This window comes from Lacerta agilis, chromosome 15, assembly GCF_009819535.1.
Source record: "Lacerta agilis isolate rLacAgi1 chromosome 15, rLacAgi1.pri, whole genome shotgun sequence".
In the NCBI taxonomy this organism is placed as follows: Eukaryota; Metazoa; Chordata; class Lepidosauria; order Squamata; family Lacertidae; genus Lacerta; species Lacerta agilis.
This window is the reverse complement of record NC_046326.1, coordinates 15,258,521-15,279,571: the sequence shown is the minus strand read 5'-3', so window position 1 is coordinate 15,279,571 and position 21,051 is coordinate 15,258,521. Positions and strand designations below refer to the sequence as shown.

The window sequence follows — 21,051 nt, the reverse complement described above, 5'->3', positions numbered from 1 at the left end:
CAGCTCCCTGCCTGAGCATCTCTTCCGGTGCCGCCCCGGAAGGGACCCTCGGCTACGGGGTTTCCCGGCCTGCCCACGCCGGCGCCTTCCTTTCTGGCCGGAAATCGCTGAGGGAGAAGCAGCGACTGTAGCCGCTCCGACTGCACCATGGTAGGCCCCGAAATGCGGGGCGGGGGTGACTAGGCCGCTACTCTCTCTCTCTCTCTCGCTCCCTGCTGCGGTTGTCCTTCGCCTTCTCCTCATCGCTTTCCTCTCCCTTTTTCTCCCCGCAGCCGCCAAAGGACGATAAGAAGAAGAAGGACGCGGGCAAGTCGGCCAAGAAGGACAAGGACCCCGTCAACAAGTCCGGCGGAAAAGCCAAGAAGAAGGTGGGCCTGGGAGGGTCGTCGGAGCGGGACCGGCGCGGAGCCGCCGTGCTCTTCTCCAGAGGCGCGTGCACGGAGGAGCCCCCCCTCCCCCTTCTTGGCACTAACGTATCGCGTGCTCCGAAAAGGCACGTGGAGGACCACGCCGGGCCGGGCCCGCCTTGCGGAGTGGTCTGTACCACTTCGGGGGGCGGGCGAAGGGCCGTGCTTTTGAATGGTCTCGCGGGCTTTTTCAATAAATAACGAGGTTTACCTTACTGCCCAATGTGCCGGGGCGCCTGAAGTGGTATATCGTCTCCTTTTGCAGCGTATATGCAAATGCAAGAAGTTATACGTGGTGGAAGTAGTCTTTGTGAAGCAATGTTGTATAGGCATATAGAGATGGCTACATAAAATTTGTTCAAATTGGTGCTGAAATTTATTTGTATCACTTTCCAAAGGGTAGTCTGCTGCTGTGTTGGCAGATAGGAGCACTTGCAGATGGGAAAGGAACATGTGGAATTTTATGTAGCAGTGCTTGCCTACCTTAAGCTTTGATGGTGAACTCATGTGGCATTGTGGTTAGAGCGAGTGGGACTTGGATTCAAATTCCCACCTTGATGTGTGGGGAAATGGGAAGGGGAGAGAACCATGTACAACACCTTCAGCCCCTTGAGGGAAAGATGGGATATTAAAATATAATACACATTGTGCTCTCCAGCATTTTGGGCCACAATGCCCATAAGCTGCATCTAACTGCAGTGCTGGCTGCGGTTGAAGGGCCAAAGCATCTGGAGGATACCAGGTTGGCAGACTGGTGTATGCACACACTTAAAACCTTACCAGTATAAAGCCCTCAGCACCTTAATAACTCTGTGTCATTTGGGCTTTTAAAGCTTTAACTGCTTTTCCCCTTCCTTCCTTCCTTCCTTGAGCAGAAGTGGTCCAAAGGGAAAGTAAGAGACAAGTTGAACAACCTTGTTCTGTTTGACAAAGCTACTTACGACAAGCTGTGCAAGGAGGTGCCAAACTACAAACTCATCACACCTGCTGTGGTCTCCGAAAGGCTGAAGATTCGAGGCTCCTTGGCTAGAGCTGCGCTCCAGGAGCTTCTCAGCAAAGGTAACAACATAGCAAAATTCAGTGCCTCAGTGGAAAGGGCTATCTGTGGCTACTTAAACCAAGGGTAGCCAACATGGCATTCTCCAGATGTTATTAGACTACAGCTCCCATCATCCCTTATCATTGGCTACCCTTAGCTTAAATTAAGGTGTTTGGGGGTCACTGATAGCAGCCCTACTTAACTCATGAATGTGTGTGTTGGGAGTCTGTCTCTCATTTGTTTGGCAATAGCAAAATAGGGTGCTAAACTGGCAGGTAGCTGGCAACTGTCATCAGTGTTGCATGCATGAATACAGAATATCCCTAGGAGTACAACACTGGTATTTATTACAAAAGCCTCTACCTTAATTGTGAGCACTGTAATGAACAAGTGACAGCTCCACAGATGTATTTTTATACGTATAGGAAGTTGGTTGGTATGTTACTTTTAAAAGCTCTGCTTTCCTTCATATTGAACTGAACTGTCCTGTCCTTTTGCCAGGCCTAATCAAACTGGTGTCCAAGCACAGAGCCCAGGTCATCTACACCCGAAACACCAAGGGGGGTGATGCACCACCTGCTGGGGAGGACGCATAAAAGGTGAGCTGCTTCTCAGTGCTAGCGGTATGGCTTGGTGGAATTCTATCATGGCAGTTGTTTAACAGGCAAATGGTTCTAATTAATTATCTGTTTGTTTTTCAGGTTCTTGGGAGGTTTTTTGACTCTGTAAATCACAAAAATAAAAATTTGAACTCCTGAAGTTTTGTGTGGTTTTCTGCTCAGTGCAGTTAAGTACAGCTTTGTTTCTAATAGTCAGGGACCATAGGCAATCAGTTGTTGAAAAGCCTTTACTCACTTTCATACCAAGCTGGCCTGCAAGTGCATGGGTATGTACCGGTACCTAAAAAATTATGCCCTGAGCCCATGACATAAAACATGCAGATACTACCACCCAGTCTTTGTTCTTACTGTGCCAATGAGGCTATCATGGGAGCTACTTATAAACAGGCTTCTGGTCTCTTATAACAGCATATTAGATCCTAGTGGAGGAATAAAAGACTCCCAGCTGTCCAGATTTAAAGGCCTTGATGTAGGCGGGTTCTGATGAAGAGGTGGTGCTTAACCACCCACTCAAGCAGCCAGGACATTAGGGGGTGTTCAGTCCAGTAAGGTGTCAAGGAGTTGAGAGCTGTTGGAAGTGAATCCTCTGCATGTAGGAAATTTGAGACCTCGCACTGGAGCAGGCTTGCATGACACCATATTCCTACTGGATACTGTGCAAACAGAATGTGAAATGGTTAGCCCTTTGGGGTAAATGTGGCATGTTGCACAAAGTGAGCTAGTGTCTTTTAATAAAAAAAATTTACAAGAGAAAAGTAAGCCCTTAGAACAGCCAGGGATAAGAATATGTTCCCAACTTTTACAATAACTGCCATAGAGGGGCTCTCTGTTTAAAATAATGAGTTGAGATGAGTGAAATTTTAAAACATATTTTATATTTAATGATACTTTACTATAGAACAAACACATGATACTTGACATACAGAATGCTCAAAAAGAAATTTTCATCTGGCCTCTTCTCAGGCTGCACAACCTTCTGTAATTGAATCCGGCCTTTCTTCTCTTCAGTCAGTTTTTTGCTGTTTCCTTTTAGGGCCAGGGTGTTTCTGTGCTTCAGATTTGAACTGATGTCTAGAAAAAGAAGCTTAAAAGAATGAACCAGCCACCACATCAGTTGCAGAGCCACCCTATTCATTCCCTTACAAATGAGTGTACTGCAAGTTATTTTAATTGGGGGGCAGGGGGAGAATAAACTCCCATACCATATATTTTTCAAAGTGTTAAATTCACCAAAGGCTTGGATAAGCAGGTGTGTTTTGACCTGGCCTTGAAATACAAAGTAGAGGCAACTGACATTTGCAAAGGGGGGAATTTTAATAGTATACAGGGAAGGCTCTATCACTGTTCAGCCAGAAGTCCTCTACCCTGATCTCAGGGCAGGTCATAAAAAAGAAATGTACACCATCAGGGACTTAAGGTTCTACGTATCAAAATTGGGCCCAGTAATGTATTGACAGCCTGTGCAGATCTTGCAGAACAGGTGTTGCTGCATAGGTCCAGAAAAAAAGCTAAATTTTCTGGACCATTATTCAAAGGTAGTTCTATGGAAACAGATTATAGTAATCCAGACTCCAGGTTATCTTGAGCATGCAGCACTGGGCAGGCTATATTTAGAAACAACCATAGCTAATAAAAGGCACTTCTTGCCGTTTTGTCAATTAATGAAAGTGAAGGGAAGTGACGCAGGTCAGTTAAAAAAACCAGAAATAATATACCAGGACAAATAACTTCAGTTAACACGTACTCTACTTAAAAGATAAAACTAAAATTTCTGTGGCCAACCAGAAAGCGTTAGTTTTACAAAGCCAGTGTATTTTCAAAATGCTGGAGTCTAAGACTCAACTAATATTTGCTGAATGTTTGGGAACAAGTGCCTGGTAGAATTCAACCAAAGATCTACCACATCTGGTTTTCTTTGTAAGAGCCAAGGTGCTAGAGAGCCAGCTACAGAGCCTACCCTGTAAAAGCTGCTGTATTGTCCAGCATGTACAGATACATTATAAAGGAAGCAAATTGTGCACAGAGGCTTACCTGGACTGCCACCTCCTGCCATGGTTCCAAACCCGCCCAAAAGAGGGGAGCCACCCTTCTCCTGTCTGAGAGGTGTGATCAAAGTTGGCACCAACACGATTAGGTGGAAGCTTCTTCAGCTTCTGTTTCTCTTCTTTAAAGAAAGGAGGGTGGGGAAGAAATCGTTTTTCAAGCCTCAATTGGAGTTCTAGTCTCACTTTGATTTCCAGCAGGTGAGCTGGTGTCATAGTACGAGTCCTGACTACAGGGCCAAATTTCTGCATACTCACTTTCCTTGAGAAATTCTTCGTACGAAGGTCCAATCTGTGCTGTACTTTCCCCTTCCTCCTCCATCAGCCAAGGGGGTTTGGCCCCTAAAGTATGGGAGGATGACAAGTTAGAGCAGCCCCATTCTTCTTACCTCTGTGTCAAATGGCAGCCTCCCCATCTCTGGGGCCATTATCTTTCCAAATAATGCAATAAGGTGTCTTTAGTATTTTTTACCTTTCTGAACAAGGGTTGAAACCTCCGTGGCAGAGCACATGCTTTACATGCAAAAGGTACAAGGTGCAAACACTGGTGTGTACAGGTAGGGCTGGGAAAGATTCTGGAACCTCAGAGAGCCACTGTAAGTCACAGTGTCAAGTGGTCTGTATAAGGCAGCTTCCTATGTTTCTGTTAATGTGCCTATTCTTAAGAATCTGAGTGTGTGGGCATTCTCTAGTTGTAACCACAGTTAGGATCTTTCTCATGTAAGACCAGAGTTTATTAAACCTCATCATAAGACAGGTCAAAATCATGTTTCAGAAAGTGGAGCAATCAAATATTTGCTAGCATACCTGTGTAAATGTTGCCGTGCTCTGCTGGCTCCTGTGTTCAAAAAAGCAAAGGGAAAACCAAGGTAGAAATGATTTAGAGAGAGGAAGTATGTAAAGAGGCAGCTGCCATTGCTGCAAAGAAGGAGCAAGAGCTGCATTTAATTATACAGTGCAGCTTTTAAAAGTAATGTAACTCCCAATTCCAATTCCCCATGTTCACAAATTTATTAAATTTGTATTACACCCTACATCCATAGATCTTGGTGGTTCACAACATAAAAATACAAGATAAAAACACAAAATGCAAAATAAAAACAATAAAAAAACAAACCAATAAACCCCTCTCCCACAAACACATTTAAAAGGGAATAGGATAATAATCAGCCAAAGGCCTGACTGAAGAACATTTTCGACTACTGCCTAAAGATGTATAATGAAGGTGCCAGCCAAATCTTATATCAAGCTGGGAATGGGGCATATCCTACTATGTGCAATAAAAGTAAGGGACCACCAGACTGTTTGCTGGTCTGCCACTTGTGTAGGAGCTCTGCTAATCAAGTCAGAAGCCATTCATGGCAGTATAAGGCACCTGCAGTGGATTTCCCCCCCCCAACAGATTTATATTCTGCTTTCTAAAGAAAATCTTCAACCAGTTAAACTACAATAATTTTAAAAAAACTATCTCAGTGATACCCAACCATTTAACACAATAAAATCTGTACCACCATGAGAATAAAGCATAATCACACCCTACAGTGGTACCTCAGGTTAAGTACGCCTCAGGTTAAGAACTCCGCTTAAGAACAGAAATCATGCTCTGGCGGTGCAGCAGCAGCAGGCGGTCCCATTAGCTAAAGTGGTGCTTCAGGTTAAGTACGCTTCAGGTTAAGAACGGACCTCAGGAACGAATTAAGTACTTAACCCAAGGTACCACTGTATTCATCCAGAACCCCAAACTAAAAGGCTTTTGAGGACAAATGGGTCATTGTGAAGAGATGAAGTGGGCTCCCATCTGCCTACCTGATGGCCAATAAAAGTTAAAGACTGTCCTGCTTCCTGCCACTCTGACTCTGGCACGGTTCTGTATGCAGATCCAGGGTGTCCTTCAAGAAATGTCAGGTTTCTGCTTGGCCCAAGCTGCTCTTGTTCTTCCGTGGCAAAAGCAGAGTCACTACAACACAGGATAATTTATTGAGTAAAGCAGAAAGTATATGGGCACATTTTGGTACCCAGGGATTGAAAAGGCCATACAGTATTACAAAGGGCAGAAAGGGCCCTTGATGTATGGAGTCATTAAGGCCTCTAAAGCAAACACCACTGATAACCATGACTAAACAACTCTTACCTTGGGCTTCCTGTAAAAGCATTGGCGGTGGCAGCTCCATTGCACAGCTCTGTCTCTGCCTGTTGCTGAGTTTGATTCAGGAAAAAACACTTGTTTCAAGAGACAATAGTAAAGTCTGCTCTGTAGGACAACCTTGGAATGAAATCACTAGTAATAAGGTGGAAGGAATCCAACCAATGCCCATCAAGAGATAATGGCCAGAGACATGCTCTTGCATTGGAGGGAAATAGAGGTCTACAAATAAGCTTTGGCCACAGATGCCCTCTAACCAACACTTAAGGAAAAGAAGCTAATTAGATGGGATATTTTAATGCTTTATTGTCAACAGAGCAAACAGTGGCCGGTAAAGTACTTTGCATTTTCGGGAGGGAAAGGCACAGAAAGGGCATTCAAGAGGTGGGGGTGCCCCAGACCACAAACAACAGCTGTAAACTTGCAGCCAGGCGTTTCTGCTCTGTAGCCTGGAAGTGCTAACAAAGGGGGTTAGAAAAGGAAGGCCATACAAATGAAATATAAACTAGACATGAGAGATGAGGTGTGCTGCTTGTATAGTCACTGCTGGGGACATTCACCACCTTCCCTTGTGGTTGAAAGAGAAATCGCATGTTTCAGGGCAACAGCACAACTAGAGAGAAAGGCCAGGGGCACAGAAACAGTTGTGAACATAATGGTGGATACTGCCCATCTGCATCCTGGGCACACAAACCTCTAAGGCAGCCTGCACTACTTCTTGCCGTCTCTGCTCCACCTCTCTGATGCGAGCAGCCACCTGGAATTGGGGTAGGCAGAAGACACAATGAGAACCTGAATCAGAGGAGAAACCCAAATTCCTACTACACACTCAAAACACATTATTGTCCTCACCTCTTGAATGAGCTCATCTTCTTTTTCCTCATAAGCATCCAGAGCTTTGGAGAGTGATGCCTTGAAGCTGAAACAGATTCAAAAGTTGTATCAGTTTGTGGAGCAACAACTTGAACCGAGGCAGTGGCCTTTTGCTGCCTCTACCACAGAAGACAGGTGGTACAACAAGAAAATCTAAAACGATTTTACATAAAAATTATTCCGGCTTGAATGAGTGATTACTTTGGGAGCCCCAGCAGTGTAGGAGGAACAGTATCAAAGGCCTGAAATGACCAGGTATGGTCAACACCTAACCCTGTCCCACCATCAGGCCCTCTAATAAATTAATCCTTCTCCTTTGGCCAAGGGGCTACATTCCCTCTTGGGAATAACTGACAAAGGCCATATGCTGGCAACATGTGGAGATACCTGACCAGAAGCTAATCAGCAGAGACACAGAGATGATTTCTGCCAGCGATACGGACTTAGTATTTGGGGAAGGCTTTTGAAATTAGGCCAAGGGTGTCTCTATGGTTGCAGATTGCCCACTAATGATAATTCCCACGTGGAACAAGATGGATGAATGGTTTGATGGCATAAAGCAGCTTCCTTCTGCGCCAAAGAGGTGGACTAGCTAATCTAGCAAACAAAATGCCACATAAACTAACTGGCAAAGTGTCTACTCACAGCTCATAATCCTCAGAGGAAACCAAGAAGCGTGACTTCAGGCTAGGGTCTGCTCTGTTCTCCCACCAGAATGCATAGACTGCTTTCTTATGTTCAACGCTTGAAAAGGAATAAAAGACCCAAACACCTTAAGAGTGAGAAAGACACAAACTTTTAACAGGACTGCCCAGGCTACAGTTCATATTCATTTGTCCAGGTGGCAGTGTTAATCCCTGTGGCTCTCCAGATGTTGCTGGAATCTAACTTCCATCATCCCTGACAGTTGTTTGTGCTGGCTGGGGTAGATAGGAATTCAACAATACCTGTAGGGCCAGGTCGGAGAATGAGTGGTTTTATGGCTTACTCCTCCTATTTAAGATAATCTCTGCTAAAATGTAGGTGTCTATGATGAAACTTACATAGATGGAACTGGAGCTGTTTAACTGCACTCTATTAATGGTGCTTTGTCACTTCTGTGTTGGTGGGGCTGCCAGAACACAGACGTGTTGATTCACTTATGGTGGGAATGTCCAAAGGTACATGCAGCTCTTTGGGGCCAATGTGTTTACTGACCTCTTTCAAAGAAATGTTGACATGGAGCCAGGGTTGTTTTACTGTCCTTAGAGGCTGTGATAAAATCTCCCATATAAGAATTTGTTAAATCATATTTTAGTGGCAGCACAATTGGAAAATTATTAAATTGGAAGAATGCCGGTGAGTGCAATACATGCAATATGGTTTTTAGCCTTGAAGGATAATCTCACACATCATAACAGAGAAACTCAAAAGGATACCTTTGATACTGATTGGCTTATATTTATTTCATTTATTATTATTATTATTATTATTATTATTTATTTTATTTCATAGGAGTCTTGACCCGCTGTAACTCATAATGTTTATTAGTTAGGTTACCTGACATGAAAGGGATGAAGTCATTTTGGGCTTGTATCTGTAATATAAAACTATTTTGTACCTGTTGACCAATATCATTTGTTTTGTTTGCATTGATTGTTCTGTGTTTAGATTAAAAAATATTATTATTATAATATATATATGGAGGGCCACAGACTCCTCATCTCTAATCTAAACTATGTAACCCTTGAAGGATAATCTCAGAGGAAAACAACTTAAGCAATTCTGCATGCTGTGAAAGATGTCTGTATCAGAAGCCAAGGGCAGGCATGGACACTCACAAAAAGGGCCTCATTACAAGCATGGAAAAATCAAATTTGATTCCACTCAAAGTCATATCCACATTTAGCACTATATCAGTTTTTGACTCACTCCCAGGAGCCTAATTAGCAAGGAAGAGGTGAGCAGAGGAGTTGTCTGGGGTATGTGTATAACAACTATGAAAAATATGCTCCACTGTTTCATTAATTGGAAGAAAACTGGAATGTACCTGCAAATAATATAAACAAGGTGACTCTGAAAACAGCCAGTTTTGCTTTGACTGCTGAAAACTGCCACCAACTTACTACGATTCCCATGTTTCAGACTGCAAACTGGGTTACTGATACAATCCAGTACAGTGGTACCTCTGGTTACGTACTTAATTTGTTCCGGAGGTCCGTTCTTAACCTGAAACTGTTCTTAACCTGAAGCAACACTTTAGCTAATGGGGCCTCCCACTGCCGCTGCGCTTCCAGAGCATGCTTTCTGTTCTTATCCTGAAGCAAAGTTCTTAACCTGAAGCGTTATTTCTGGGTTAGCGGAGTATGTAACCTGAAGCGTCTGTAACCTGAAGCATATGTAACCCGAAGTACCACTGTATATAATTGATTGGCTATGAAAATTGCTTGTGCACCTTTCTCCTTCAAAAATAACTTTGTTACGATTAGTAGGTAAAGCAAATAAAATCAAGATGTAAATAAGGTAGCCAAACAAAGCTATTCATGTTCCAGACACCCCCCACCTCATGCTCCAGGCAAGAGTTGGCCTGCATGAGTGGAGACTCTTCTCCAAGCTTACCTGGCCATGTGCTGGAGAAGGCCGCCATGCAGCACAGCCAAGGACCCCTGGCTCAGGTGCAACTTCACCTCCTGCCTGCAGCAAACGCACCAGAATTGTCGCTCATGCTCCCCAGGGTCAAAAGGCACCACCAAGGCCCGCTTGAGCATCTTCCGCGCTGCGGCCACCTGAGCAAAATGTAAAAGAGAAGCAAAAGTGAGAAGGAGGGGGAAATACTTGTGTGAAGGATGGCTCAGTTGGAGGTGCATAATAAGCCTCTGAATCTCAGGATCGTGGGTTCAAGCCCCATGTTGGGCAAAAACATTCCTGCATTGCAGGGGGCTGGACATGGGCGTAGGCAGGATTTTTGTTAAGGGGGGGGAGCAGCCAAAGTTGTTGAACTTTTGTTAGGAGATCAGCCAAAGTTGAGGCATCTGCTAGGGGGGTGGGGGTGGCAGAACCTCAATTAATTGAGTACTTTCAATCATTTTTGTGACCCCCCACCCTTGGGGTTGGACTAGATGACCCTGATGTTCCCTTCCAGCTCTATGACCCTGTGAAATCTCTCTGGAGAGCAGCTGGCGCCCTTTCGGACCGGCTGCAGAACCAGCACCCCACCCGCCCACTCCTTGCTCCTCCTTGGACAGGCCACCCGCAGCCGGGCAGGCAGAAATGCGAAGGGTGCAGCCTTGCACGAAACTCGGCCCGGCTGCCTTCGGGCACTTCACCCGACCCTCCGCGCCTATCCCTGGGGCTCCGGGGCCGTACTTTCTCCTTCAGGCGGGCGAGCACCCCGCGAAGCCGCCTCTGGTGCCCCGCGCTGTAGAGGTGGCTGCGCCGACCGGCGAAAGCGCTGCACCGGCAGAGTGGGCAGCGGAACAGCGTCGTCGCCATGGGAACGGCGCCAGGCCCCTCGCCCCGATCGCCATCAACCCCGCCGCCGCCGCCCCCGTCCTCCATTTTGCAAATCCCGGAAGCGGCCGGCCAAGGAGGCGGGTCTCGCGGCGAGGGCGGCCCCTGGCTGCCGTCCACAGAACTGCAGGATTACGTCATTCCCACCCACGCACGGCAACCTGCTGCCGCGCGCTCCTCCCCCGCTGGCGAGGAAAAGGAATCGCTCGGCATGTTGCGGGATCCAGAGCCCCGGGAAGGCGCGCGCTGCTCCTTGGGCCTTGCTCAGGCTTGAGGAGCATCCAGCACGTGCTCAGAGGCCCTCTCGTTTCTGCTCCTCGTCCTGAACCCCGCGCGAGCTGAAGGAGGCAAAGTCAGGAGCAGGGTTCCTGCATAGCAGCGGGTTGGACTAGATTGCCCCTTAGTTCCCTTACAATTCTATGATTCCGTCATCATAGCTGCGGGAGGCACATCCCCCTGCCACCTCGTTGCTTAGCAAGCCCCCTTCTTGGCCTGAATGAAGGCGACAGCCCTGGCTTGTCCGGAGAACAGGAGTTTTATTTCTTAAATCTGTTTTGAAGCTGTTGTGTATTGATTCAAGGGTTATCATATCTGCATTATTACTGTATGTATTCACATTAGGGAAAAGTAGCTGCCTTCCTGTTCCAGAAGGAACAGCTACTATTGGTTCATTTAAGTTGCTGCATTTGGATCCTCAGTCTTATTGGTTCCCACCAAAAGGCAGCTTTGTGATTGCTTGAGATTGTTCTCTCCAAGATGTATCCCTTCTAGCCAGTCTTTCTGTTCCTATAAATGTAGCATCTCTCTCCTCAGTTCCCCCGTCTTGTTTGTCTGAATAAAGAGTGTTACTTGAAGAAGCTGTCTCCTCAGGGGCGTACCCAGGATCAAAACTAGGGGGGGGGGGGCAAGCCATGGTCGTTCAGGTTGTGACATTTCAGCACGGAAAGGCGAATGAAACCAAAATTTTAGGAAAATTATATATAATTATAGCAGTGCTTTATTACGGTAGTTATTACAATTATTTGCTTGATTTTTTTATTTTTTTTATTCTAGTTACATGTCTTATACCAGGGGTGGCCAACTGTGATCTACTTTCAGAATTAAAATCTGGCAGTTTTGGGGGGTTGTTGAGCTTTTTTTAGGGACTGGACCTTCTGAAATAATTGATTTAAAAACTAACTCAGCAAGACAGAAGACTGCCCGCTTTGTAAAGTGTGACAACCTTTGAGGTACAAAACACCCAGACAAGGAAAACCAACTCAGCTAACTAGTTTACAAGAATACTTGGCTAGTTTAGATGTACAGTCTCCAGGGCCAGATGAACTACATCCAAGAGTATTAAAAGAACTGGCAGAGGTGATTTCAGAACCACTGGCAATAATCTTTGAGAATTCCTGGAGAACAGGCGAAGTCCCAGCAGACTGGAGGAGGGCAAATTTTGTCCCTATTTTCAAAAGGGGGGAGAGAGAAGACCCAAACAATTACCGCCCAGTCAGCCTGACATCAATACCAGGAAAGATTCTAGAGCAGATCATTAAGCAAATGGTCTGTGAGCACCTAGAAAGGAACGCTGTGATCACTAAAAGTCAGCATGGGTTTCTGAAAAATAAGTCATGTCAGACCAATCTGATCTCATTTTTTGACAGATGTGGATGTAGCCTATCTTGATTTCAGCAAGGCCTTTGACAAGGTGCCCCATGATATTCTTGTAAAGAAGCTGGTAAAATGCGGGCTAGACAATGCTACCATTCAGTGGATTTGTAACTGGCTGACTGACCGAACCCAAAGGGTACTCATTAACAGCTCCTCTTCATCCTGGAGAGAAGTGACTAGTGGGGTGCTACAGGGTTCTGTCTTGGGCCCAGTCTTATTCAACATCTTTATCAATGACTTGGGTGATGGGCTTGAGGGCATCCTGATCAAGTTTGCAGATGACCAAATTGGGAGGGGTGGCTAATACCCCAGAGGACAGGATCACACTTCAAAATGACCTTAACAGACTAGAGAACTGGGCCAAAGCAAACAAGATGAATTTTAACAGGGGAAAATGTAAAGTACTACACTTGGGCAAAAAGAAAAATGAAAGGCACAAATACAGGATGGGTGACACCTGGCTTGAGAGCAGTACATGTGAAAAGGATCTAGGAGTCTTGGTAGACCATAAACTTGACATGAGTCAACAGTGTGATGCAGCAGCTAAAAAAGCCAATGCAATTCTGGGCTGCATCAATAGCAGTATAGCATCTAGATCAAGGGAAGTAATAGTACCACTGCATTCCACTCTGGTCAGACCTCACCTGGAATACTGTGTCCAGTTCTGGGCACCACAGTTCAAGAAGGATACTGACAAGCTGGAACGTGTCCAGAGGAGGACAACCAAAATGGTCAAAGGCCTGGAAACGATGTCTTATGAGGAACGGCTTAGGGAGCTGGGTATGTTTAGCCTGGAGAAGAGAAGGTTAAGGGGGGATATGATAGCCATGTTCAAATATATAAAAGGATGTCATATAGAGGCGGGAGAAAGGTTGTTTTCTGCTGCTCCAGAGAAGCGGACACGGAGCAATGGATTCAAACTACAAGAAAGAAGATTCCACCTAAACATTAGGAAGAGCTTCCTGACAGTAAGAGCTGTTGGACAGTGGAATTTGCTGCCAAGGAGTGTGGTGGAGTCTCCTTTGGAGGTCTTTAAGCGGAGGCTTGACAGCCATCTGTCAGGAATGCTTTGATGGTGTTTCCTGCTTGGCAGGGGGTTGGACTGGATGGCCCTTGTGGTCTCTTCCAACTCTAGGATTCTAGGAGGGGGTGGGGTGGGGAGAGGGAGGTGGAGATCATGACGACTTTGCAAATGTACAGGAGAGTTTGCCTCGCTCAACAATCCCGGGGCAGTTGTGCGCGATACCTGACCCTCACAGCCTAAACAACCCCCTCCCAATCTCTTCCGTACGGATGAGGGGCGGGAGGAAATCAGGGTCCACACAAAATAAAATAGGAGGAAAACACGGGAGCTGAGCAGAGGGTTGTAACAGGAAGAATTATCTGAAAGACGGGTGAGGTGGTGGTGGGGGATACACAGCTGAAACCGGGATCTTCTGGAGGTGGGAAGTAGCTGCTGCGGAGCTTTAATGGTGTTGATTTTGTGGAAGACAAAAGCAGAGGGTGAGGCGGCTTCCAAGCAGGTTTACTCGGAAGTCAACCCCGCGGGTTTTCCTCCCAAGAAAAGCATAGGATAAAAGCACAGAAAAGCCAGGGGAGCCGCTTTGCAGCGAGTGGGGGAGACGGAGGAGCTTTGCCGGTGCTGTTGCTCACGAGCTGCTGGTTTGCCAGAGAGTCAGCCTGGAGGGAGGGGGACGGGCAGCCACTTTGCTGGGAGGGAAGGAGCGCCACCGGGGCTGCCAATTGGCGCAGCTGCGCCATCCGCCCGGCTGCCGGGGGTGCTGATTGGCGCCCCCCCCCCAGCCAGCTCTTTCAGGTGCTTTGCCGCTCCCCCCTTCCTCCGCAACTGCCACCAGACATATATAGTTGGTGGGGCATGAAGCGTGTTTGCGTTTCCATGTCCTGCCAGGGACTCAAGGCTGCTTTGGGGGGGGGCAGCTGGCTTCTAGGGGGGGGGCATCTGCCCCCTCCTGCCCCCCCTTCGGTACGCCCATGTGTCTCCTGCCTGCTATGTCAGAGCTGAAATCACTTGCTGAATCACGATCCCCATGTTACAACAGAAGCCATTTATTCCAGTTTAATCTGGTGGAATAGTGGTTGTGCTTGTGCCAACTTTTATTTTTTAATTTTCTTTGCACTTGCAGATAGGAATGGGGGGAAACTGGGTACTGAACTAAAAGGTGCAAAAGAAGAACTTACACCATAGCTGTCAACTTTTCCCTTTTTTTAAGGGAAATTCCCTTACTCCGAATAGGATTCCTCGCAAGAAAAGGGAAAAGTTGACAGCTATGACTTACACCCCAGTTAACAGTGGCCCATTAAAGTATGCTTCCCGCAGAGTTAAAGAATAAACGCAACAGAAAAATTAACTTTGACTAAAGCAGGCACCAGAGGGGGGAAAAGGAAGGCTTTCTCAAACTAGAGTTTAATTTACATAAACAAAGTAAAAAACTCTCCGTGGTTTTTTAGGAAGAATTCAACATGTAATCTTTTAACATTGTTATTCTTTGGTTATCGTTTGTTTTTTATTCAATGTTCTTTTTTTCTTTTGTATAGATGTAATAAAGTAAATAAATTTTATTATAAAAAAACCTCTCCGTCAGTTTCTAGCCTTTTTCAGAGACTGTTACACTAAATCAACTGTACTTTATCTAAGAACTTTCACTCCCATACTCCCAACCTTCAAATGCCCACCAACTCCCAAGGCTAGGAGCACTAAATGCTTTGCAACAGAGCCTTATTTACTCAGAGTAACGCCCACGCTTCAGCCAATTAAAAACAAAGCACCGGCACCTGTTTCTTCTATTTCTTAAACAAACAGTACTGACATCAGACTGGCTTAGGTATAATTTCAAACCCAACAGATAGCTCACAATTATTAACGTCCACACAATTATTAGAGCAGTATTGCAGGAGCTGTAGCTGTGCCAGAGATAAATCGGGCATGCAGAATAACATAACACTTTACACATTTTTCTGAAGAGTAGAGGAAGTTGGAGTACTGTATGGGGTCCATGAAGTGGCCTAGTGGGCTTGGCCTGACACATTAGAATGGGGGTAGACTGTGAAGATGGATGTAGCAACCGTGCAGTAATACAGGCTGAAGGGTGCCAGGGAAAGAAAGGAGCCTTTCAGTAACGGGTAGAAATACGTTGCTGGATACCAACTCTGCCTGTAGGTGGAGAGCAGCTTTACCCATTGAGAAGCAACAGAGAACCTGATCTGGAATACAAGCTTCTCAGTGGCTAGGTTGTTCTAGGCTTGGCTACCACTCAGGCCCACATTTCTGACATGCTTATTCGCTGCAGCTAGTCAGATCTGTTTATGGGTTTTGTTTTGCATTCTTAGGTCGCCCTGCCCTGGATAAATCAGTGCAGATGCCCCTGCCTGAAGCCAAGCATTGAATTCCTCTCACCACTATTTTCCTGTCACCGCCATTGGGATTCTCCCCCACCCCAAGGCAGGTGACTCCTAAGCTGCCGTTGAGGTGGGAGGGCAAGCAGAAGTTATTTTCCACCTAAAGCGTTTTCCATAGAGGCAGGGGTGCCAACTTGAATAAAATATTGCAGGGCAGGTAAGTCCCACCCCGCATAATTGATTACATGACACAGTACCTACGCTCCATTTGAATGGCAATGCCCATCAACTGCGGGGGGGGGGAGCGCAAATATTTTATGGGGGGGGAGCCAAAGGGACCTCGGCCCCTAGAAGTTTGCTCCTATGCACGGAGGCAAAGAACACACACACACACTGACCATTTTGTGCACATTTTAACTGTTTATTACCATACTTTTTCCTCCATATTTTCCATAAATAAATAAGTTCAAGCACTCAGGTTTATGCATTCTCTTTCACAGTGCCTTTCAACCGACTACTCCCATCACAAAACACGGCACCTCCCCTGCTGCAAGGGAAAAACACTGTACAGGTGTTTGTTTGTTTTTGGAGGGGGTCTACTCTCATAGGAAGCTGCCTCTCCATCTGCAAATTTCGGGTTTCTTCCACCCCAAATAATATCTTCAGAAGGAAGCCACAAGCCTGGCTCTCTTAGCACAGCTGTTCCTTTCAACAAGTAGCAGATTCTTTTATACATACTGGAGAATGCACACTCGGCTGCAGTGGGGTTTCCTCCATGCCGTCCAGGTTTAGTGAGGATCCGAGGCCAAAGAGAGACCTCATCAGTTCTGGGGAAAGAGGGAAGCAAATACAAGTTGTCAGGGCTAGTGGCACCATTGGTTTATCAAGGTGACTTCCATGCTCAGGAAGCCAACGGAGAAAAGTTAGGTTTGCTAAAAGTGCAACTGCTTGCCAGATCCTTCCTCTATTTCAAGCTGTTCAGTGTCCCATCATCTCCTTCCTCTGGCACCTTCCCTCCTGGCCATGCTCACCCTCCTCTCCAGTTGCACACCATCCTCCTGCCCACCTGGCTTGTCCATGCTCTGACGCATCAGCCTCACCAAGTCCTCTGGCAGCTCTTGCGTTTCCGCCCGAAACTTGCGCCATCCCTCTGTGGTCAACTTCCACATGCGGGACTTGCGGTTCCCATCAAGGCACACGAAGGCGGCCGTCTTCTCAAAGCTGCTGCTGAAGCACAAGTTGTGCCGGATGGTGTTTTTCCAGCCTTCTGGAGCTGTGCGGAAGAAGGGGAAGTGCTTCCTGGCAGGGAGGGAGGTCAGCAGAGTGGCTAGGGCAGGGCAGGCGGCCCCACGGAGGCAGCAGATGAACCACCAATAGCACTGCAGCGTAAGGTAGGCCTACTTTTCCATCCCCAGGGATGCTTGTACCCCCATGGACTGTGTAGGGAGGGCCCCGGGGGAAGGAGGAATTACAGGCTGCTTTCTAGCACCCAGTTATGCTGCCCACAATCATAGGAGACTCCGGCCAGAAAATGCAGCTTTCAAGACCAACTTGACAGCAGCATCAAAGCTAAGCCAAGCCAGGCAAAGTCAGAAGTCCCCTCTTTAGTCACTGAGATTCATCTTCACCCATCACCTGCCTCTCCTGGCCCCCCACCTGCCCACCCCACTGCTCAGGGGGCCTATCCTGGCCCCCACCTGCCCACCCACTCAGGGGCCGGTACCTTATGAACTGGTAGATCTCTTGCACTGTCAGGCTGCTGCTCACGCTGCTGCTCAGGGCAAGGCTGATGAGGATGCAGTAATTAAGAGGTGGGCGGGGCCAGTCCCCTAGGGTCCTCTTCAGCTTCCTGGCATGGGATCGGAGGACCTTTGCTTTCCAGGGTGCCCAGGTAGACCGACGGGTGCCCCTCGTCTTCTGAGAAAGCTGGGAGGTATCATCTTCCTGGGGGACCTGGAACTGTAAGATTGCGGGAAGGAAACAGGGGCCCTTTTGTAACATTTCTCCTTTATTTACAGGCCAGCAGATTGAGCCATGGCCAGAGAAAAAAATGGCACCACAAGACAGGTGGCTTGCCCCACAGCTGCTCCACACGTGACAGTTACCAGCTCTCCAAACAAGGGTTTACCAAACTCGAGTCGCCAGCTGTTTTTGGACTACAATTCCCATCATCCCTGACCACTGGTACTGCTAGCTAGGAATGATGGGAGTTGTAGTCCAAAAGCAACTGGAGACCCAAATTTGGGAAACCCTGCAGAAAGGAGGACTGACCCTGACAACCCATTCCCACCTTCCTTGGAAGCTTTTAATATTTTGCATTGTTTCCTAGCAATGTTTTGATACCAAATTGAAAGGTGGGATTCAAATATTTTCATTAACTAATTAAAAACAGAACTGACACATAGGCTGGTGGCTCCCATTGAAATCAGGAGGGCAAGTCCAGATTAGAGCCATGCAATAGCTTGTGCCAAAACAGTCCAGAAGGTAATCTTTCTGCCATTGAATTGCTGGCCTGGTCTCCACAGACCTCTCTAGTGGCTGGACAAGATGAAGGCAGTGGCACCACCACCGAGACATGCCCAGGGATGCAGCAGGCCAGGTTTGGGTTCACCCACATCCACGGGTGGGGCTGTGGGTCAGACTCTGCAGGGAGAGAAAACAAAGCGTTTCAGCTGGATTCCTGCTGTCGCATGCAATCCCACACTCCACAACAAGCCTAGGAACATCAAAAGTAGCCTTACAGAGCCAAGTCAGACCACTGATCTCTAGCTCAGTATTGCCAACACCGACTGGCAGCAATAACACCCCAGGATTTAAGACAAGAGTCTCCTTTCCCAGCCCTGTCTTGGAGAGGCCAAAGGGGACAGGGCCTGGGATTTTCTGCGCGCAAATGAAGTGTTCCACTACGGAGCTGCTACATGTCCCTTGCCCTTTAAGCCTCTCCCTGCCACTCACAGCTGGTGGACATCCCAATCTGCTAGTTGCTGGAGAAGGCAATTCCCGGTGGAAGGTCGATTCCGCCCCTCCTCAACAGAAGCTCGGCGGCCTCTTGCTTACCAGGGGCGGGAGGGTGCAGGACCCGTGTCAGGCTGCCCGTCGCCAGCCGTTCCGAGGGCCACATCAGGCCACCAGCGCTGGTGATGTCCGCGGGAGCTAGGGGGCAGGAGTGCACACATTAAGCGGGCCGACTGCAGACACACGCTTCCTCGCGTGTAGCTGAGTTTCTTCTGCAACTCCCCCCTCCCATGGTGTCGCTGCACGACGGAGCGGGCGCTCGCGAAAACCTGGCCTCAAAGAGATGCTGGCTGGTGTAGGGCTGGGAGAGGGCTCTTCGTTTGACCCACTCACTCCTGCCCTACATCCCCGGAGCCTTGCTGCGGAGGCTCCCCCAACACTTTCAGGTGGGCCGAGGACAAACTCCAGGAAACTCCCACCGGTGTGGCAGGTGGGCGCAAGCCTGACCCGCGGCGCACTCCTCCTTGGGCAGCGAGGCGCCTCTGGGTTGGCACCTATTCCTTTCCCACGGAGTTGCGGGGGGGGGGGCGCTCTGCTGCCTCTGCACATGCCCAAAGAGGCTTTCTCCCTCCTTCCTCTCCGCCCCCAGACCATGCAAGCCTCCTTCTACCCCCAGAATGCCTGCACGCCCAGGGAAGGGGCACAGTGGCCAGGAAGAACTTCAAGCCGGCCTCACCGTGGGGCAGCTCCTCGCAGATAGTGCTCAAGCCCAGCTCCTGCCTCATGTTCCAGTCCCAAAGGCCACTGCACAGATGGAGGTTGGCCCAAAAAGCCGGCTTTTGCAAGAGCAACGCCATAAGAACCACACTGCAAACTCCGCGGGGCAGAGACCTTTTCGGGGCGGGGCCAGGAGGGGCGCGCTTCGCACCTTTAGAACCCGAGCCGGGAAGGAGGGAGGGCGGAGCCGCTGATCTACCCCGACACGTGACTGCGGGCTCTGCAGCCGAGGCTCTCAGGGAGTCCCCCCCAAGTCTGTCCCATACGCTTCATGGCCTCTGCGCTCCTAACCCAGCAGTCGCAGGCGTGGCTGAGCCTCCAAGCCGCCAACAGTGGCTGCCCAGAGGCCTCGGGGCACCTGCATTTCCCCCACTGCCGTGGTAGGAAACCCCCATTTGCAAAAACAGCAGGCTGCAACTCCCATTTACACTGGACTATAAGCACCTTGACTCCACTCCATTGCTTGGCGCTACAAAATCAGGGCTCTCTCATGCCTGGAGTCTCCAGGTTTTTCCACGGAGACCAAGCACCCCAAACCCAGAGCTTCATGATGCCAAGTCAGAAGGGAGGGACTGTGCACGACTAGGGATCTGGGTAATATATTATCGGGGAATATATCTGAGCTTGTGGGTGCTTTGCTTGCTCCACTCCAGTGCTGTCTCTCTCAGTAGGTCCTGTTAAGTTCTGCAAGGACTGGGATCCCAGAGGAGGAGACCCACACTTGCTAAGTGGCGGTTGGGAGAACCACAAGCACTTCACAACAGGTGCATCACAGTTAACAGCAATCATAAGTGCCCCCAATAGCATCCAAGTTACCCTGGTTAAGGGTGTGGAGAGGGGAGGTGATCAAGCTAAGATGGGCATTGATATGGCAATAGGTGGGGTGCAGCTCCCCAATTCTGAAAGCAGGTGGTGCAGAAGCAGGTCACCTACTGGTTATGGGGCTAATAGATGCTAATTGTTTCATTGCCAAACCTGTAAAAGAAAACAGCCCTCATTTTCCTTCCCAACTCCTCCCCCCTCATGGAGATGCACTTTTGGGATAGGTTTTCTCCCTTGAAAAGCAGTTTAGCCTCTCCTTGTTAATAATGATTTGTTGCACATGTGATTTGCAAAGTGCTTCATGATCTTGTTCTGTGTTTGAGTCCACCTTTCTCTCTCTTACACATACAGTCCTTGATGCCCATTGACATCCTACAGATTTGAGAAGCTGGGGGGAGGGTGTGGCTTTTCACAGATTTCCCAAGTGAATCTGTGGCAGGGGCTGCCTTTCCAAGCAAGCATTCCATCTATTGAAAACAGTCAATTTGCCTCTCCTTCTTGATGTCTGGGAGGAGCTTCATCACTGAGTTTCAGTTCTCTGCACTCGATCCAAGTGTGCGCAAACAACAACCCCTCCAGCCTCTTCCTCCAAGAGGAAACTCTGCTAAACTCAGGAGTGATTAGATGGCTTTGGTGCTAGTTACAGGAAAAGCTACAGCAAATTAACGGAGCTCCCAGAGGGTGGAAGGAGCTGATATCCCAGCTGATATGAAGACAGAATGACAGGTGAAGGTGGATGCAGGCAACCTGGGCTGGAAAAGACTGCCTTAGAAGTAGGTCCCTCCCAACAGGTGTGGAGAGCTGTGGGCAGAATTGCCACCCCTTCTAGCCCCACCCTGATCTAACCATTCAACTCTGCTGCTCTTCCATCTCT

The 21,051-nt window shown here is 48.0% G+C and overlaps 3 protein-coding genes across 8 annotated transcripts; 1 reads left to right on the top strand and 2 right to left on the bottom strand.

The window, feature by feature from the left end:
* The first annotated feature begins 18 nt into the window (after window positions 1-18).
* On the top strand, window positions 19-2,205 carry RPS25 (ribosomal protein S25). Its single transcript, XM_033172346.1, has 5 exons — window positions 19-150; window positions 273-368; window positions 1,283-1,466; window positions 1,948-2,045; window positions 2,148-2,205. Exons 1-4 carry the CDS (start codon window positions 148-150, stop codon window positions 2,040-2,042), a joined length of 378 nt encoding a protein of 125 aa, XP_033028237.1. The 5' UTR covers window positions 19-147; the 3' UTR covers window positions 2,043-2,045; window positions 2,148-2,205.
* Window positions 2,206-2,991: 786 nt separating this feature from the next.
* Window positions 2,992-10,691, bottom strand: CCDC84 (coiled-coil domain containing 84). 3 transcript variants are annotated; one of them, XM_033172069.1, is made up of 11 exons: window positions 10,470-10,689; window positions 9,723-9,889; window positions 7,770-7,868; window positions 7,104-7,170; window positions 6,946-7,008; window positions 6,240-6,304; window positions 5,915-6,065; window positions 4,916-4,946; window positions 4,367-4,450; window positions 4,098-4,230; window positions 2,992-3,137 (listed from the first exon to the last, which is right to left on the bottom strand). In XM_033172069.1, the coding sequence occupies exons 1-11, from the start codon at window positions 10,659-10,661 to the stop codon at window positions 3,071-3,073; spliced, it is 1,119 nt and encodes a 372-aa protein (XP_033027960.1). In that variant the 5' UTR covers window positions 10,662-10,689; the 3' UTR covers window positions 2,992-3,070. The 3 variants fall into 3 exon arrangements, with proteins under 3 accessions (XP_033027960.1, XP_033027963.1, XP_033027961.1); XM_033172072.1 differs by lacking the exon at window positions 7,770-7,868 and having other exon boundaries at window positions 10,470-10,691; XM_033172070.1 differs by lacking the exon at window positions 6,946-7,008.
* Window positions 10,692-16,023: 5,332 nt separating this feature from the next.
* FOXR1 (forkhead box R1) lies at window positions 16,024-19,502 on the bottom strand. 4 transcript variants are annotated; one of them, XM_033171942.1, is made up of 6 exons: window positions 19,315-19,502; window positions 18,681-18,776; window positions 18,151-18,266; window positions 17,347-17,582; window positions 16,690-16,847; window positions 16,024-16,450 (listed from the first exon to the last, which is right to left on the bottom strand). In XM_033171942.1, the coding sequence occupies exons 1-6, from the start codon at window positions 19,433-19,435 to the stop codon at window positions 16,332-16,334; spliced, it is 846 nt and encodes a 281-aa protein (XP_033027833.1). In that variant the 5' UTR covers window positions 19,436-19,502; the 3' UTR covers window positions 16,024-16,331. The 4 variants fall into 4 exon arrangements, with proteins under 4 accessions (XP_033027833.1, XP_033027831.1, XP_033027832.1 ...); XM_033171940.1 differs by having other exon boundaries at window positions 16,690-16,922; window positions 19,315-19,501; XM_033171941.1 differs by having other exon boundaries at window positions 16,690-16,922; window positions 17,347-17,576; window positions 19,315-19,501.
* Window positions 19,503-21,051: the final 1,549 nt, after the last annotated feature.

Coding starts and splice junctions, on each gene's coding strand:
- CCDC84 (XM_033172069.1), bottom strand. CDS start 10,661: ATGGAGGACGGGGGCGGCGGCGGCGGGGTTGATGGCGATCGGGGCGAG. Junction 9,890..10,469: donor TCGCCCGCCTGAAGGAGAAA/GTACGGCCCCGG, acceptor CATTTTGCTCAG/GTGGCCGCAGCGCGGAAGAT. Junction 7,869..9,722: donor CTTCTCCAGCACATGGCCAG/GTAAGCTTGGAG, acceptor TTCCTTTTCAAG/CGTTGAACATAAGAAAGCAG.
- FOXR1 (XM_033171940.1), bottom strand. CDS start 19,435: ATGGCGTTGCTCTTGCAAAAGCCGGCTTTTTGGGCCAACCTCCATCTG. Junction 17,583..18,150: donor CTTGTCCAGCCACTAGAGAG/GTCTGTGGAGAC, acceptor GCAATCTTACAG/TTCCAGGTCCCCCAGGAAGA. Junction 16,923..17,346: donor GAGATCTACCAGTTCATAAG/GTACCGGCCCCT, acceptor CCTCCCTGCCAG/GAAGCACTTCCCCTTCTTCC.
- RPS25 (XM_033172346.1), top strand. Junction 369..1,282: donor GCGGAAAAGCCAAGAAGAAG/GTGGGCCTGGGA, acceptor TTCCTTGAGCAG/AAGTGGTCCAAAGGGAAAGT. Junction 1,467..1,947: donor CCAGGAGCTTCTCAGCAAAG/GTAACAACATAG, acceptor TCCTTTTGCCAG/GCCTAATCAAACTGGTGTCC.